The sequence below is a fragment of the Gobio gobio genome (assembly GCF_949357685.1).
Source record: "Gobio gobio genome assembly, chromosome: 8".
In the NCBI taxonomy this organism is placed as follows: domain Eukaryota; kingdom Metazoa; phylum Chordata; class Actinopteri; order Cypriniformes; family Gobionidae; genus Gobio; species Gobio gobio.
The window spans coordinates 15422864-15442812 of record NC_137114.1 but is presented as its reverse complement, the minus strand read 5'-3'; the positions used below and the strand labels follow the sequence as shown (position 1 = coordinate 15442812).

At 42.8% G+C, this 19949-nt stretch overlaps 1 protein-coding gene across 1 annotated transcript; it reads right to left on the bottom strand.

Annotated features, from left to right (window-relative positions):
- Nucleotides 1–5532: 5532 nt before the first annotated feature.
- On the bottom strand, nucleotides 5533–10841 carry LOC307130675 (transmembrane 4 L6 family member 5). Its single transcript, XM_079823772.1, has 5 exons — nucleotides 10739–10841; nucleotides 10195–10386; nucleotides 8746–8814; nucleotides 8442–8596; nucleotides 5533–7234 (listed from the first exon to the last, which is right to left on the bottom strand). Exons 2-5 carry the CDS (start codon nucleotides 10369–10371, stop codon nucleotides 6949–6951), a joined length of 687 nt encoding a protein of 228 aa, XP_079679898.1. The 5' UTR covers nucleotides 10372–10386; nucleotides 10739–10841; the 3' UTR covers nucleotides 5533–6948.
- Nucleotides 10842–19949: the final 9108 nt, after the last annotated feature.

Below are 19949 nucleotides of genomic sequence, written 5' to 3'. Positions count from 1 at the left end.
TCCCCTACCCTCTTAACTGAGGCCAATGCAATCAGGAGTACTGTCTTTAGAGACAAGATCTTAAGCTCTACTGACTGTAAAGGCTCGAAGGGCGCCCTCTGAAGTGCGGTCAGCACCAGAGTCAAGTCCCAAGAGGGTATAGAAGAAGGGCGAGGAGGATTTAGTCTCCTCGCTCCCCTTAGGAACCTGACGATCAGATCATGCTTGCCTAAGGACTCACCATTAACGAGGTCATGGCTTGCGGCGATGGCGGCAACATATACCTTGAGGGTGGAGGGAGACAGCCTTCTCTCCAACCCGTCTTGAAGAAAAGATAGCACAGATCTGATCGAACATTTCCGGGGGTCTTCTCGGCGAGAAGAGCACCAGTCGACGAACAGGTTCCACTTCAACGCATAAAGCCGTCTCGTAGAGGGGGCTCTGGCGGAAGCGATGGTGTCGACTACCGCTTGCGGTAGGTCACCTAGAACCTCCGCGTCCCGTCCAGGGACCAGACATGGAGTTTCCAGAGGTCTGGACGCGGGTGCCATAGGGTGCCCGTCTCTGAGACAGAAGGTCCTGCCACAGAGGAATGGGCCAAGGAGGTGCTGTCGCGAGGAGCACTAGTTCCGGGAACCACGTCCTGTTGGGCCAGTACGGAGCTACCAAGAGGAGTTGCTCCTCGTCCTCCCTGACCTTGCACAGTGTCTGTGCAAGAAGGCTCACTGGGGGAAACGCATATTTGCGCAGAGCCCGGGGCCAGCTGTGTGCCAGTGCATCCGTGCCGAGGGTCCCCTCGGACAGGGAATAGAACAACTGGCAGTGGGTCGTGTCGTGGGCGGCAAACAGATCGATCTGTGCGGCCCCAAAGCGACTCCATATCAGCTGGACCGCCTGGGGGTGGAGTCGCCACTCTCCGGGAAGCACTGGCAACCGTGACAGCTCGTCGGCCGCACGGTTGAGCAGGCCCGGAATGTGGATAGCACGAAGGGACCTCAGATGCTTCTGACTCCACAGGAGGAGATGGCGGGCGAGTTGGGACAAACGGCGGGAGCGTAGACCACCTTGTTTGTTGATGTACGCAACGGCCGTCGTGCTGTCCGTCCGGACCAGAACGTGCTTGTCTTTGAGCGACCCTTTGAGGCGGCTGAGAGCAAGACGAACTGCCAGCAACTCTAGGCAATTGATATGCCATTGCAGTTGGGGCCCCGTCCACAGACCCGATACTGCAAGCCCGTTGTACGTGGCACCCCACCCCGTGGGTGAGGCATCCGTGGAGACAACATGATGCCTGGACACTTGTTCTAGAGGCACTCCTGCCCGTAGAAACGAAGGGTCCGACCACGGGGTGAGGGTTTGGCGGCATCTCGGCGTCACTTGGACACGGAGGGACCCGCTGTGCCACGCCCATCTCGGGACTCGGTCGTGTAGCCAGTGCTGAAGCGGTCTCATATGGAGCAGCCCTAGCGGCGTTACTGCGGCTGCTGCTGCCATATGCCCCAGGAGCCTCTGAAAATGTTTCAGTGGAACCGCTGTACTGCGTTTGAGCGTACTCAAGCAGCTCAGCACCGACTGGACGCGCTCCTCTGTGAGGCGCGCAGTCATGGCGACCGAGTCGATCTCCATCCCGAGAAAAGAGATCCTCTGTACGGGACAGAGTTTGCTCTTCTCCCAGTTGACCCGAAGACCCAACTGGCTGAGGTGCCGGAGCACCATGTCCCTGTGTTCGCACAACTGCTCCCGCGACTGGGCAAGAATCAGCCAGTCGTCGAGATAGTTGAGGATGCGAACACCACGCTCTCTCATGGGAGCAATGGCCGCCTCCGCGACTTTCGTGAAGACACGGGGCGACAGGGACAACCCGAAGGGTAGGACTTTGTACTGGTATGCCCGTCCGTCGAAAGCAAAGCGTAGAAACGGTCTGTGTCGAGGGAGAATCGAGACATGAAAGTACGCGTCCTTCAGGTCGATCGCTGCAAACCAATCCTGGGGACGGATGCATCTGAAGATGCGTTTCTGGGTTAACATTCGGAACGGCATCCTGTGGAGGGAGCGGTTCAGGGAACGCAGGTCCAGGATCGGTCGTAACCCGCCACCTTTCTTGGGTACAATGAAGTACGGGCTGTAGAACCCGGACTTCATATCGGCTGGAGGGACCGGCTCTATCGCGTCCTTCGCCAATAGGACAGCGATCTCCGCCTGAAGCACGGGGGCGCCCTCCTTCGGTATAGAAGTGAAGTGGACACCCCTGAACTTCGGGGGACGCCGGGCGAACTGAATCGCATAGCCGAGTCTGATGGTGCGGATGATCCAGCGAGACGGGTCGGGGAGCGCTAGCCAGGCCCCCAGAGACCGAGCAAGCGGGACCATCGGCACCACGGACGTACCCGGAGCGGGGCAGCGCAGCGGAACGCAGGGGCCCCAGGACGACATGGGAGTGGTCCGTGCAGGGGTCTGGGTCTGACACACGACCTGCATCCGCTGAGGGGACGGGCGAGCGTGGGGAGGCACTTTGTGTGCGTCCGCACAACCGACGCCCCCTGTTGGCGAGGAGAGAGGTGTCTGAGGGGTACGAGGCATGGTAGCGTCGCATACCGTCAGACGCGCTCTCTTGGCACCCAGAGATGTTAGAAACTGCTCTTTTATTGAAAATTTGGGTGCCACTGGCACTGGGGCCAGTGGCGGAACAGAAAATAAAATGGGGTTCCCCCGGCCCTCCACCGGGGGAAGGAGTGGTGCTGCAGCCATCTCCCGAAGAGCAGTTTCCTCCATCTCTGGGCGGCCCGTCTCAGGGTCTCTTCCGACGGCGCTTGCCACCTGGCTTGGCAGCGGCCTGAGCGGGCTGGACGTTCTTCCCGCGACCGGCTCCACGCCCACGACCGGTGGAAGGCTGCTGCTGGGCTGGGGCGGGAGCGGGGGCGGCCGCAGGAGGACGTCCTCGGCGACGGGCAGGCGGAGGCGCTGCAGCCGGCGGCTGGGTGGAGGCAGCAGCGGGCCGCCGGTGCAGGATATGCTTGATGGCCTCCGTCTGCTTCTGGGCGGCCGAGAATTGCTGGGCGAAATTCTCGACCGCGTCGCCGAACAACCCGGCCGACGATATGGGGGAGTCCAGGAACCGGTTCTTGTCAGTCTCCCTCATGTCGGCCAGGTTGAGCCAGAGATGCCGTTCCTGGACCACTAAGGTGGACATCGCCTGACCCACGGAACGGGCGGTAACTTTCGTCGCCCGGAGGGCGAGGTCCGTCGCCGCCCGGAGCTCCCGGAGGAGCTCTGGGTCAGACCTACCCTCGTGCATGTCCATGAGTGCTTGGGCTTGGTGCACCTGAAGCAACGCCATGGCATGCAAGGCAGACGCGGCCTGTCCGCAGGACCTGTAGGCCTTCGCAGTTAGACTGGACGAAAACCTACAGGCTTTGGACGGGAGACGAGGATCACCACGCCACTCGGAGGCGGTCGCCGGACGCAGCTGCATCGCGACGGCGCGTTCGACTGGCGGGATCCTCTCGTAACCCTTGGCCTGTCCACCGTCAAGGGTAGTGAGGAGGGAGGAGCCTCCAGGTCTGTTTCTGGCACTGAAGGGTGTCGTCCACGACCTGGAAAGCTCCTCATGCACCTCCGGGAAGAATGGCACTGGGGCGGGACGCTGAGAACCAGCACGACCCCCCCCCAGGAACCAATCATCCAACCTAGAAGGTTCGGGACGTGGTGGAGGGTTCCACACAAGCCCGACCTTTTCGGCGGCCCGGGAAAGCATAGCCGTCAACTCAGGGTCCGACTCAGCCGTTGCCACTCTCCCAGAGGGAGGCAGTACAGCTGAATCTTCATCCTCTGAGGACTGGAACTCCCCCTCCGATGCTGCGATCGACATCTGCTCGTCCGCGGGCGCTCCGAAAGAGATGACTGGGCGCCCGTGGGCGGGACCAGCGATCTCTTCCGGTGGCGCCACCGGCAGCGGTGCTTGAGAGGGTTCAGGGACCTGCGTAGCTTGGACACTAGGCGGGTTTGGCCTGAACGTAATCCTCAGATCACCCCGGCCATCCGTCGAAGTAGGTCTATCCTGGTTAGGGATAGCTCTAGATCGAGGTATGGGGAGGGGGACTCCGCCTTCCCGGAGGTAGGTGAGTCTCGACCTAAGCACCGCAATAGTCATGTTCCCGCAGTGAGAACACGAGCTATTCACAAACGCTGCCTCAGCGTGCTGTAAGCCCAGGCACGTGATGCAGTGAGTGTGGCCGTCAGCGGGCGAGAGGGAACGACCGCATCCAGAAACGCACGGGTGGAATGACATCTTGAAAAAGACGCAGTGTCACACCCGTGTTGCTCTTTTTGTGAGGAAATCGCTCTTTTAAGAGAGTGCTGAAGCACCCAGGGAAACCGCGGCAACACACAGGAGATAGTGCAGCCTGTGTTTGCACTCAAAAGGAACGCCCACCGATACCAACAAGCTGTTTTTGCTGTGATAACAGCAGTTGTTCCTCGCAGCTTTGAGTTCGCGGTCCCGCTGGAAAGCGCCGTCACACCAACACACACGATCCTCTTCTCTGTTCTTGTAGTAATCTTCGCTGAAATAGTCAGGAAGCAGTCTGCAAACTTCAAACGCCGGTTAGGCTCCGAAGTGAATGACGTCAGTGCGATGCTCTCGCTTCCTGTTTATACCCGCGGCGCGGGGCGGAGCGCGAGATGCAAATCTCGCACGCCAATTGTTCATTGGCCTGTTCTTAAGTTCTCGAAGCTGATAGGGGCTCTCTGAAGTGATCCCAATTCGTCGGTTATTACCGACGTACGTCGTAGTGACCGACTGAAAGGGAACATGCCTAATAATTCTGCACACCTGAATATAAGGTGATTTTCATTTCCAGCCTTCATGAACAATTATATATCACTTATACATTATTAAATACTAAATCAATAGTAGTTATTAGGATTACTGTGGTTTGGAATTGGTCAAATGTGCCTGGAAAAAAAATATGATCAGAAAATCAACGTGCCTAATAATTCTGCACTCCCTGTATATAATGACTGTACTAATACCCGCCAACAATTTGTGGCCTATATAGCAAAAATATACTACAATACGGACTATTTTGGCAGTGCCAATGGGTGGAGCTTGAAGGTCCGGCTACGCCCAAATTCTAAACATAACTCTATCTCTAAACCTGCTTAAGTGAAGCTCCACCCAGAGGGGGAGCTGGACATCATTTGGCTCTGCAGTGAGAACCACGTGTCTACTTTGGGGGATCCACAGACATATTGTTAGAGGTGTAAGGATAGAAATGAAATAAGTGGCCCTCTTGAGGCCACTATAGGAGTCAAAAATGGCATTTTCTCTTTCCCACGGAGCTTTAAATATGCTGAGGTCATGATTCTGACGTGTCCAGTCTAATAGTGTTGTGTCAGATGTCTGTGAATTAGGGTTTTTCTGTTTTTATGACAACACACAGTTTCACAGTACTTCTGAATTATAAACAGAATCTACCATGTAATAAATCAAAAGCATTTTTGTAAGAAAAAAACAAATAAATTGAAAAGTGAGCTGCTTGGATTTTTTTTTTAAATATAAATTTAATAAATGATGCATTTTTTACACACTGAATTGCTCATACAATTACATTTTAATCATGTAGAAATCAAACAATAAATAGAACATCTATTAACACTCAGCATTGCAGTATTAACAAAACTATATTAACCCTGTATTTTATCACATACATATAAATTAAATTACACACATTCCTACAGTGCATAAAAATTAAAGTGCGTTCTGAGAATATATAACAATATATTAATCACATATATATTTGAAATAGCTTATTTATATTTGTCCAACATCATGCTGAACCAGCTGAGTAACATGCACACACACGTATGTGATGACTGTGTGTAGTAAAAGATTCAGGGATGTGAAAATTGACTTTCCTAATCCACTTCTCATTTCTATTTTTTCTCTCTTAAAATAAGTTTAGTAGTCACAGCTGACAGTTTAACCCAAAGAAGTGTCATTCTCACATGCAGATGAAAACAATAATAGTCATTTCAAGCAGGAACAACCTAAAAAGAGAAAAAAGAAATAGGTTAATGTTTTTTAAATGCTGTAGAAAATTCTAAATTGCTATAAAAATGCAATAAGCTTATCTTTATAATGAGAAACAATACTGTGGAAGTCAATGGATCCATCAACTGTTTGATGGACGACATTCTTAAAAATATATTTTTTTTTTATGCTCAGCGAAAATAATTTTAATTTTTGGGTGAACTAACCCTTTAAGAGTAGGACTTCAATACATCTTTATCTTTACATATTTAAAGTGCTGAATGTACCAACAAGCCAACATTTATGGTACATTAAAATCATTTCTATTGAAACTTCTATGTCATGCATTTCAAAATATTTGTAATTACACATTTGTAATGATGAAATATAGTATATTAAAAATAAATTGACTTTAAATGTAATATCAAATTAGACACTACAGTTTAAACTCTAATAGTACTTTACATGTGCTTTCGTATGTTAGTCAACACATTATAATATGAGTATTTTAAAGAACAAATGATTATTAAAACAATGATTTAAAATGTAAAACATTTGGTCACACTTTAGATTAAGGTACAATTCTCACTACTAACTTTTGCCTCAATAAACTCCAAATTACTGCTTATTAATAGTTAATAGGGTAGTTGTTAAGTTTCTGTAGGATTAAGGGATGTAGAATATAGTCATGCAGAATAAGGCATTAATATGTGCTTTATAAGTACTAATAAACAGCCAATATCCTAGTAATATGCATGCTAATAAGCAACTAGTTAAAAGTGAGAATTGGACCCTAAATTAAAGTGTTACCAAAAATGTGGCATTATTACAAAATGCACTTAAAAGGTTACTTTAATGTGTTAAAAGTCAGTTAACAGTCATGAAAGTGTACTCTCTTTAAGTGCACTTAAGTGGCCTTTTATTTCATTGACATTATATTAGTCTTTGTTTTTTAAATATGCTTTGAAGATTTGAAGAACACTACAAGTGCACTTTTTTCTCAAGGGAAGGCTCTTTGTAATCATTTGTACCTTATTCTTGCAGAAGCCCGGTCCACACATGAACTCCAGTATTACGGTGAGGAGATGCAGAACGCAGAAGAGGAGCTCAAGGCCACTTGCTGCCATGAGAACAGAGAAAAGAACGATATTCCAGACCACAACACCACGAGGTTCCACACAGGCCGATGCCCACCGCTCCGGATCATACAGATAAAGCTTCTCTCTGCATTAACAGACACAGAGGAACATGCTCATCATTTATTCACATGAAATATCATTATGCTTGAGTGCACTGAATTTTCATAATATAACATTTATTTTTAATATTTAAAAATGTTTGTGTGCTGCTGCGCGTCCCTGTGTGTGTGTGTGTGTGTGTGTGTGTAATAAGCAGAGTGTATGCGCATTGTGCACCCGCATATAGGCACATATTACTAACACACCCTTTAAATAGCAAATAAAAATTACGCTATTGACTTTAGACCAGGTTTTTGTTGGTCAATGGCGGAGTCGTTTTCAGTTCCTCAAAATAGCAACGCCAACAATGCACCTGAACACACCTGGTTTACAGACCAGCGCACCCATGGGTGAACAGATGAGCTTAAGTACATTTGCTATTTAAACAATGTGGCGCTGGATGCGAAAATGATAACTTTCGGGCTGAAACTAGCAAAAAAACACTTGCGTCGCACCTGGCATCGCATTGAGGCGGATGTATGATAGGGCCCTTAAGATCAAAATAATATCAGATTTGTCTAATTTTAAATAAACACAAAAAACAAAGAAAAATTAACTCAAGAAATGTATGCTTGCTATGGTTAAATACATGTTCAGTGATATCTTCCAAAGATTTCAGAATTTTGGGTGCATTTTTTTTCTCTATATAGTGTTGATATGGCAACTAGTTTCGTCATGCTAGCATGTGTGGAAGTATTTAAATCAAGTGTGTTACAACTAGCCCCGTGTTAGGTTGTGCCCCAATGGCTAAAAGTCTTGAGGTCATATTGTGCAAAGAATGACACAAAAGTCTTTATTATATTCGTTATAATCATACATTTGGGTAAAAAGAATTAAAAGGTGTTGCTGTTTTACTGCCTCTAGTTTTCATTTCAAGCTAGAAACGGCAGTGGTGTGTATGTTTTGGTAGATGTTTAGCATACATGTAGGTAGAGACACAGTAGCCTGCACTAGCACATACAGTAGATAGCATCAAAGCTAACACACAGGAACTAAAAGACACAGTTTTGATATCATGTAGTAAAATCAACTTAACACAGCTTTTTGTTATGTAATGCTTTAATGTTTAATTGGTGAGCGTACAAAAGTCATCAGGTTTGTTTCTCAGTGAAACAAAACTATACCAATGTTTACGATTTTGCCAACTGAATCAATAACAGTGAAAGAATATTGCAATCTCAGGCTTTACTCACCCACTTTTGACTTGTTTTAATGGCCGTTCCCACTTTAAGCCTTCAGTGCCATTGTGCAAACAGAGGGGTCCCAGTGCCAGCCCCGTCCCACTGACCACGAAACACAACCCAGCTGCCACAATAGCCAAACATGTGTACCCCAACTTACGCAAAGCCTGGACACATGACAAGAAAACTCAAAAAAATTTGCAAAGAAATTCCCCCCCAAAAAACTTGTTCACTAGGACAGGATATCTGTTCAAAGCGTCATTATGTTGATCAATTATTCCGAAAATACAAAAAACACAAAATACAATTCTCTTACCTCAGCAGTAAAATAACAGCATCCTTTCTTTTCGTAGTGTGTTGTAAAGCCTCGAGCAGCCACAAGCACCTGACAAAACACACAAGTCAGTTTGACGTAAAATACAAATGCGTCATGTGACAGTGAAGCCCTACTGATGATTCAGCATGAAGATCTGGAACAGTTTGAGACAAAAAGGACAACATCTCTGGATGTTGAAACCAGAACAATAGGAAGAACTATATACACCGATCAGGCAAGTAAAGTGAATGATTATCTCTTCATCACGGCACCTGTTAGTGAACATTTTGACCTCAAAGTTGATGTGTAGAAGCAGGAAAAATGGGCAAGCATAAGATTTGAGCGAGTTTGCCAAGGGCCAAATTGTGATGGCTAGACGACTGGGTCAGAGCATCTCCAAAACTGCAGCTCTTGTGGGGTGTTCCCGGTCTGCAGTGGTCAGTCTCTATCAAAAGTGCTCCAAGGAAGGAACAGTGGAGAACCGGCCACAGGGTCATGGGGCGGCCAAGGCTCATTGATGCACGTGGGGAGCGAAGGCTGGCCCGTGTGGTCCGATCAAACAGACGAGATACTGTAGCTCAAATTGCTCAAGAAGTTAATGCTTGTTCTGATAGAAAGGTGTCAGAATACACAGTGCATCTCAGTTTGTTGTGTATGGGACTGCATAGCCGCAGACTAGTCAGGGTGCCCATGCTGACCCCTGTCCACTGCCGAAAGCGCCAACAGTGGCATGTGAGCATCAGAACTGGACCACGGAGCAATGGAAGAAGGTGGCCTGGTCTGATGAATCACGTTTTCTTTTACATCACGTGGATGGCCGGGTGCATCGTTTGCCTGGGGAACACATGGCACCAGATGCACTATGGGAAGAAGGCAAGCCGGCGGAGGCAGTGTGATGCTTTGGGCAGACGATGTACACCCTTTCATGGAAACTGTATTCCCTGGTGGCTGTGGCTCTTTCAGCAGATAATGCGCCGCCACAAAGCAAAAATGCTTCAGGAATGGTTTGAGGAGCACAACAAGTTTAAGGTGTTGACTTGGCCTCCAAATTCCCCAGATCTCAATCCAATTGAGCATCTGTGGGATGTGCTGAACAAACAAGTCCGATCCATGGAGGCTCCACCTCACAACTTACAGGACTTAAAGGAACTGCTTCTAATATCTTAATGCCAGATACCACAGCACACCTTCAGGGGTCTAGAGGAGTCCTCGATGGGTCAGGGATGTTACGTCATAATGTTATGCCTGATCGGTGTATATTGTGTATGTGCATTATTGATTAATGCATTTGAATAATAATTATTATTATACATTATTATAATATACACTATTGTTTTTTTAACTTCTCTATAGTGATAAATGCCTTTATCGTGTTATTAAACAGTATCTGATCTCCTACAACCAATAAAGGACTAGAAAAGCTTCACAGCATGTGTAATGAAAACTCACCAGAAAGCCTGATGCCCATATACCGGAGCACCAAATGGCCTCTCTGGTCACATGACGCTCTGTCAGGTACTGATACTTCATATCGGGAAACAACAGCAGCACATTTGCCACCATGCAGACGATGGCTATGGGGATCAGAGCCATTCCCACACACCTGGAGCAGTGACCGACACACATCTCAGCACAGGGCTCCTGCACGTACACAACATCAGACATTAGTTCGTTTTGTCATTGCTGAATCCACTTTATCCAGATCAGTGTTCTGTGACTATATGTACAGTATGCAGCAGCGTCATCAGAAATGTTGAATGAACTTTCTGAATTTCATTACATTGGATAACAAATTGGTATCTGCAAGCAAAAATGATGCTATATTTTTTCTCAGAATTAACTTTTTTGCAATGATTACAAACTGGAGATATTTAGTGGATGCAGTCGGTTTGTTCACACACGTTTAGCAGAGTAACCCGTATTTGTATGCTCAAGCATCAACATATTGTACTTTCTGGGCTCAATGTGTTTTGAAATAATGAAAAAAGCCTACCTGTTGAAAGACTGTAGATAGAATATAGTTTCAGGATGACAATCTATCTGTTGTCCTGAATGCTCAGAAGAGTCTCCAGCCGTGATTGAGCATTCGAGTCTTCCAGGATGAGGAACCATGACTGCTTAAATACAGCTGAGTGTTTCCTACCCACGTTTCTGTGACACACAGACACCGCCAGCTGAGGATGTTGAAACCAAAATGAATAACACTGCCGTTTTTTTTGTTTACAAGTACTTCCCAATAAGGTCTCAAGGTCTCACGAACTAATATAAGCAATACAGCATTGATTTACCTTTGTTAATGTTAGTGATTAAAATGTTCATGTTACAGAGTTACATAGAGCATTAACTAATCTTGACATATACAACTTTTGATTTTAAATGTATAAATTAACTGAGATGAATAAATGCTTTAGAAGTACTGTTCGTTGTTAGTTTATGGTAACTAATGTAATTAACTAATGTTAACAAATGAAACATTATATTATCCAATGACAGCCAAACATTGATTTGTTTATGGAAATAAATAGCATATGACCATGAACACTGCAGATGTGAAATTAATCAAAACAACAAACCAAGAAGTGGCCAGTTGCATAAATTGCTTAGACTGGTCTTAAAAGTTAGTCATCTAATTTTTTCTTCAAGACTGGATCTAACCTTTTAAAGTCAGTTACATAAAATAATATTTGAAAGAATCTTTATTATATAAATCACTATATAAATAAAGGTGACTTGACACTACAGTAGCCTATATACACAAGTGTAACAGTGTTTAAAATTAAACTTCAAAATACAAGGACTTGCATAGTTGCAGCATTCAGCAAAAAATAAAAATTAAATAATTTTTTTTTAGCAAGTTAGCCAATCTTGCGTCTCAAAATGACATTAAAAATGTCTTTGGAGAAATTCAGAGTTATTAATAGTATTATGCAGTATAAATGGTGAATACAACACTTTTCATAATGACTACCAGATACAGTCTTTCAAATACAAAAACTGAAAGATTAAAATAGAGGAAGACGTGTTACAGTGGATTGCAGATCACTAATAAGTACCGCAATATTGTTGCATAATGTCAAGTAGCCTACCACACAAACAATTTCCACTTGTCCTTGCTTTTCTTAAAAAAAAAAAAAAAACAATATCTGCATTACAAGTGAAGGACTTGTAGAGAACGGGCTAATTTATACACCCTATAATACTTCTTCAATAGTATGTAAGATGTAAACAACATGTGTGCAGTGTTGAGAATGTTACTTTGGAAATGTAATAAGTTACAGATTACAAGTTACCCAATTTAAAATGTAGTGTAACTTTTCAACTACTTTATTAAAGTAATGTAACCGATTACAGCACTGAAACACATTTTTTATCACTCACCATGCTGGCAACTCTCAGACGGGATGTAGCTTAAAGGGTTAGTTCACCCAAAAATGTGATTGTTAAAAATCCTGTCATTAATTACTTACCCTCATGTCGTTCGACACCCGTAAGACCTCCGTTCGTCTTCGGAACACAAATGAAGATATTTTAGTTGAAATCTGATGGCTCTGAAAGGCCTTCATTGGCACAATGGCACGGTTCACTCTCAAGACCCTTAAAAGGTACTAAAGACGTCGTTACAAAGTCCATCTCACTACAGTGGTTCTACAATAACTTTATGAAGCGACGAGAATAGTTTCTGTGCACAAAAAAAACCTAAATAACGACTTATATAGTGATGACAATTTCAAAACACGGCCTCATGAAGCTTCGAAGCGTTATGAATCAGTGAGTCGAATGATGATTCGGATCGCGTGTCAAACCGCCAAACTGCTGAAATTTGGCGATCCAAACTGCTCATTCGACTCACTGATTCATAACGCTTCGAAGCTTCATGAGGCCGTGTTTTGAAATCATCATCACTATATAAGTCGTTATTTAGGGTTTTTTGCGCACAAAAACTATTCTCGCCGATTCATAAAGTTATTTTAGAACCACTGTAGTGAGATGGACTTTGTAACGACGTCTTTAGTACCTTTTAAGGGTCTTGAGAGTGAACCGTGCATTGTGCCAATGGAGGCCTTTCAGAGCCATCAGATTTCAACTAAAATATCTTTATTTGAGTTCTGAAGACGAACGGAGGTCTTACAGGTGTCGAACGACATGAGGGTAAGTAATTAATGACAGAATTTTCATTTTTGGGTGAACTAACCCTTTAAAGCTTCCAGCGGTGATGTGGATTGATGTAATTGGCAGACGTGTTGCGCTGAAAATTCAAACAAGAGCCAATCAAAAGCATCAGAATAGCATCACTTTACTAAACGGCTTTAAAATGGCAGGAAACATCATGCTTTGTTTATTATTCAACATAGCTTTTTACAGAAAGATGTAATAAGTAACTGTAATTTAATTATAGATTATTTTCTCAGTAACTGATTACATTTATTCTGTAATTAAATTACATCATCTAATTGCATGTAACTAGTTACTCCCCACTGCATGTGCGGTAATGATTTTAGTGTGAAAAATCACTTACTATGTTATATTAAATTTTACAACTTTGTTGTGACACCATAAACACTAAAACCCCAAAACTACTGCAAAATTGATGATTTAACCAGCTTTATAGCTCAAATAATACACACGTTTTAACAGACAAATTTATTTAAAGGTGCAGTGTGTACATTTTAGCGGCATCTAGTGTTGAGGTTGTGAATTGCAACCGCTCACCCTTCCCTTCCGAAGCACATAAAGAAGCTACGGTGGCCGACACAGGACAAAGATGTCGTCGGAGTGAGCAGAGAGTAACTAGCGTTCTGTAGAGAAGTTTGTCCGTTTAGGGCCACTGTAGAAACATGGCGGCGCAAAATGGCGACTTCACTGTAAGTGGACCCGCGGTGTATGGAGATAGAAACGGCTCATTCTAAGGTAATAACCTAATGGTTCATTGTGTAAGGTCTTTATACTCCCCTGAAAACATAGTTATGTATATTATACTGCATTTCTGTCAATAGATCCTCATAAATACTACACACTGCACCTTTAAGTACTTTTATACAATTATAAGCATCACATTTCTGTTTTAAAATCATCCAAAAATGACGGCATTTCTATTGTAACTGCCTCACTAGCCCAGTTTCCTCTACAGATTTGCGCAAAACTTTTGCGATATTTTCTAAATGTCGATAAAAAACGATTGCAAAATGACGGCATTTCCATTAACCAACATTATGCGACTAAAACGTAATATTTTCCTCTCGAATTAAGTCATTCAAAACATGTCGACGGATGTTAGAAGGTTTACGTACACTCACCTAAAGGATTATTAGGAACACCATACTAATACTGTGTTTGACCCCCTTTCGCCTTCAGAACTGCCTTAATTCTACATGGCATTGATTCAACAAGGTGCTGAAAGCATTCTTTAGAAATGTTGGCCCATATTGATAGGATAGCATCTTGCAGTTGATGGAGATTTGTGGGATGCATATCCAGGGCACGAAGCTCCCGTTCCACCACATCCCAAAGATACTCTATTGGGTTGAGATCTGGTGACTGTGGGGGCCATTTTAGTCCAGTGAACTCATTGTCATGTTCAAGACACCAATTTGAAATGATTCGAGCTTTGTGACATGGTGCATTATCCTGCTGGAAGTAGCCATCAGAGGATGGGGACATGGTGGTCATAAAGGGATGGACATGGTCAGAAACAATGCTCAGGTAGGCCGTAGCATTTAAACGATGCCCAATTGGCACTAAGGGGCCTAAAGTGTGCCAAGAAAACATCCCCCACACCATTACACCACCACCACCAGCCTGCACAGTGGTAACAAGGCATGATGGATCCATGTTCTCATTCTGTTTACGCCAAATTCTGACTCTACCATCTGAATGTCTCAACAGAAATCGAGACTCATCAGACCAGGCAACATTTTTCCAGTCTTCAACTGTTCTTTGGTGAGCTCGTGCAAATTGTAGCCTCTTTTTCCTATTTGTAGTGGAGATGAGTGGTACCCGGTGGGGTCTTCTGCTGTTGTAGCCCATCCGCCTCAAGGTTGTGCGTGTCGTGGCTTCACAAATGCTTTGCTGCATACCTCGGTTGTAACGAGTGGTTATTTCAGTCAAAGTTGCTCTTCTATCAGCTTGAATCAGTCGGCCCATTCTCCTCTGACCTCTAGCATCAAAAAGGCATTTTCGTCCACAGGACTGCCGCATACTGGATGTTTTTCCCTTTTCACACCATCCTTTGTAAACCCTAGTAAATCCCAGTAACTGAGCAGATTGTGAAATACTCAGACCGGCCCGTCTGGCACCAACAACCATGCCACGCTCAAAATTGCTTAAATCACCTTTCTTTCCCATTCTAACATTCAGTTTGGAGTTCAGGAGATTGTCTTGACCAGGACCACACCCCTAAATGCATTGAAGCAACTGCCATGTGATTGGTTGATTAGATAATTGCATTAATGAGAAATTGAACCGGTGTTCCTAATAATCCTTTAGGTGAGTGTATAATCGCAGCCCCTGCACTAGCCATTATTTTTAAACGAAGGATACTTAGCTGTGTTATCCAAACATAAATGGCAAGGAAAGCCCCTTATACTTGGGAGCGGCCCACGTGTGAGTTGTTTCTCTCTCATATCTGATTCGAGGTCTTGATAAATTGTGATATTTCTTTGTTGTTTAGAAACGTTTAGTCCAAACATACCATGCCATCTTTAAAGAAAGATTGACTTTTATGTACGCCAGGTGACCAGATGTAAATGCGATATTTCAATTGCCGTTAATTCGAAATATAAATGTTTAGAATTGCCTGAAAAACCACCTCACGCAAGCATAAAATCTTTTTTCGCGTTTCCATTGGGCATATTTTCAATTCGCAATTTGAAGGGTGATCTGATATCTGAGCCACTTTGTCCCTCTGTGGTTGCGTGCGAAACAAACTGTAGGATATGACCAAACTATGATGCAGTTCTGTTGCATGTAAAGAACCAAGTCAAGTGACCACACCTCCATCAGTCAGCGAGCTCACAAGACTGTTCATGAATCAGGCTGCAGCGAGGGGATTTCTGCGCCTGTCAAACCAGCAACTGCAGAATTATTTGAATTATAATCATTTTATTTGAAAACGTTACTACTGAATTTGAAAGAAGTCAAATTTCCAACGTGACACATGTTCCCCTTTCAATATTCACTCATCAAATATGTGGTTGTAAAATGGCTATTTCTTCAAGTCGGCATGAGATCAAAATGAACCTGATTTACTGATTCTCATTGTGAATAATTATCTTTCGTGTCAGTTTTTGTTTTCTCTTATGCTCGCCAAAGCTGCATTCATTTGTTTAGATACTTTTTTTCAATTCAATTTGCTGACTTCACCTTTAACAAGCAATTATCATTGCACACTTTAAATATAATCCATTCAAATCACCATATATAGCTCTTTGGCTAATTTTGGATTTCGCTCCTTTCTATAAAGTCCTGGGAGAATTTGTGTCAGAATCAAGTGAGGAATATTACTCATGTCGTATAAAGACACACGAGACTCAACCGGGAAGTGCTGCAACCAACTTCAGCCTAAAAATATGGGAAATACTAAAAGAAGACCATAACAGGCTATAAGTAAAGCCAAACAGGAAGGAACTGTGTCTTTGAGTTGTTTTATACCTTATATAGTGGAATGTGATGAGGCAAGACTAGAGCAAACTTCTGGTTCACTGATCATCTGACGGAATGATTCCCAGGTTTCACATGACATTTCCGACGATAATACTTCTCAAAACGCAGTGCTTTTGCAATCCTCATGTAGAACAAAAAAAAAGAACAATGCAGTCATGACAATGCAGATCAGCAGTTATGCTGAGGCTTCCCTCTTTAGGACAGCTGTGAGTCACATTAGCATTCCTCAAATGTAAGATTAGGGGAAAATATGATTGAATACATAGTCAATACATGTACACATTTCATTTATTGAATAATACATTTAGATCTGAAAAAAAAATAAATCTGCCTAAATTGAATGTGTGTGTGTCTCTGAATTATACAATTTCGGTAACATTAGTTAACTGCAGTAGTTAACATGAATAAGAATGAACAGCACTTCTACAGCATTTATTCATCTTAGTTAATGTTTGTTTCAACATGTACTAATACATTATTAAAATCAAAAGTTGTACTTACATTAGTTAATGCACTGTGAACTAACATGAACAAACAACGAACAGCTGGAGTATTATTAACTAATGTTAACAAATATTAATAAATACTGAAACAATTGTATTGTTAGTTAATACATTAACTAATGTTAACAAATGAAACCTTATTGTAAACTGTTAGCAAAGTTTCCACGCATTTGGATTAGTTTGAACAAACTAATATACCTGATGCATGTCAGTCATACATAAATGAAACGAGCAAGATTTCTGTAATAGTACTGAATGTGTTTTAAATACAATAATCATGTTTATATATTTATCAATCAGACCAGTTTGTTTCAATCTCATACATTTTAATGTATGTTTTTACGGCTGATCATATTTTAACTATGTTCATACTTTTTAATATAAAGATTTATATGGATTTATATATAGTTATATTTTTTATGTATAGATTTATATGGAAGCTTGTTCCCGCCACAGATTAAAAAATAAAAGAGGTAATTGCAACATTTTACAACAATTCGGTAATTGCAAGTTGTAATCTCACGATTCTGAACAAATAAATCAGAATTGCAAGATATAAACGTGCAATTCTGACATTTTTCCTCACAATTGCGAGTTGACTTTATAACTCTCAGTTGTGAGTTTATATCTCACAAAAAGTCAGAATTGCGTAGTAGACGCAATGAATGAAGACAACGCTGCAGCTTTTAAAGATGACTGACATCACAGAATTTACCGGTATTTTGCTGCTGATGTGAAAACAGTCTCTTACCGGTAAAAAGCCAGAAGCCATTGCTCGTGTCAACAGCATATTTGTGTATTGTGAAGGAAATTTTGAACAAAACAATGTCAAACCATCAAAGGTGTTTTTAATTATATTAAACTTATATCAGATGTTTTTGTTAAATATATGGGGAATTCTAGTTTTCTGTAGCAAACACAATTTTGTTAGATAAACTTTGATACTTTTCTTAAAAGAACTAGTGTGTTCGTAGTCTGTAGCCTTCAACAAGTTCTCTGAAACTTCAAGGTGGTTATTGATTATAGAAGTCCTCACCCACTGAAATGAGAGTATAAAAGAACGAGGAGAGTGTGAGGCTGACTGCACAACCTGTATGTCCGAATTGACCTTCTTGGCAAGAATAAAAGCCTTTAAAGACACTTTGCTTGTGTTTTTCAACTCCAGCTTCACCATGATAATTATTAAAGTTTCTTTTTTCCACGACAGTATTTACCGGTAACTCATTCTGGTCATTTCCTGGCAATTTTCTGGGATTGCTGTGTGAAATGGTCTGTCTAATTTCACATTGAACTAGCGGTTTTCCTCACACACAAAAAAAAGACTCAAATGGACACAGACAGCATGAAAGGTAGGGTACAAGTGATTTCAAAACATTTCAGCCGGTTCTAATTAGATTTTTTGAAGGTTGTGGACTTATTTAGAAATGAAGACTGCCACTCCAGTTAAGCGTTTATTGTTGTCTCGGCAGTTAAAAAGAAAAAGTTGACAATGGCTATACTTTAGTCATTTCAATCATTTCTTTATTTTTATTTGGTTTATTGATCACTCAGGGTTATCTAATTTAACTATTTGTGGCATGTGTTTTGAATATACACGGATCACTTTTGTTTTTGCCCCCATTTTTCATTAGCTGAACTCAAAGATCTAAGACTTTTTCTACATACACAAAAGGTCTATTTCTCTCAAATATTGTACACAAATCTGTCTAAATCTGTTTTAGTGAGCACTTCTCCTTTGCCAACATAATCCAGGTGTGGCATATCAAGATGCTGATTAGACAGCATGATTATTGCACACACACAATAAAAGGCCACTCTAAAATGCAGTTTTATCACACAGCACAATGCCACAGATGTTGCAAGTTTTGAGGGAGCATGCAATTGGCATGCTGACTGCAGGAATGTCCACTGGAGCTGTTGCCTGTGAATTGAATGTTCATTTCTCTACCATAAGCCGTCTCCAAAGGCGTTTAAGGGCATTTTCACACCTACCTTGTTTGGTCCAGATTTTCGGACTTTTCAGTTTGGTCCGAATCAAAATTGCAGGTGTGAAACCTCCCCCGTGCCACGGTCCGGACCAAACAGACAAAATTTGGTCCGACGAAAAGAGGTCGTCTCGTTCCGGATCAAACTGAACAACGGTTCGGTTCGTTTCTAGTGTGAAAGCATTTTCTGTATGGTTCGTACTTTCAGACCATTTACAGGAAGTTCCTGTTTATGTTTAAATATTATAATGTTATTTTTAAATTCAATCTAGTCTACATTGATTATGAAAAGTGAAAATATGTGCAATATGTCAGAAGACAGAAAGTCAGTAATAATTTTGAACGAAATTTTGTATGATTTTGCTTAGAAAGCATTTCTTTAATGGGAATTTACTTTTGTATAAATTGTATCTTAATTTTAATCAACGTTTAATCAGATAATTGCCTGGATTTAATAAATAAGAAGCAAATAGTCTATAGCAGACAATAATCACGGGAGCGATCACATGCTTTACACATGAACTTGAGCGCGTCTCAAATAAACCGAAACTCAGCAGGCTACTCGTCTCACAAACATGAGAAATATGTGTTTATAAAGCTTGAAATGTCCACTTTTAAACGTAACGAATAAAAAATAGTCAAGCAATGCGCACTGTTCAATAGTGGCAACGATATGCGTCCTTTCATTCATTCTTGTCAAAGACGCTGACGTCAGACGCACGTCCGTTTACAAACCAATCAATGTCCAGATGCCGCCCACACAGATGATGACGAGTGGACGCAAGTGTGTCATGTAAAGTTCTTTAGTGCGCTCGCGTAATTGCAATGTGAAACCAAACCAAAATTAACCGAATGTATAAAAAGTATCAAAACATGAACTCCGGTTCGGACCTTGGTGCGGACTTTCAGGTGTGAAAACCACACCATTCCAGGACCTCCACATCCAGCATCTTGGCCTCAAAGTTCATCTGAGACCAGCCACCCGGACAGCTGCTGCAACAATCAGTTTGCATAACCAAAGAACTTCTGCACAAACTGTCAGAAACCGTCTCAGGGA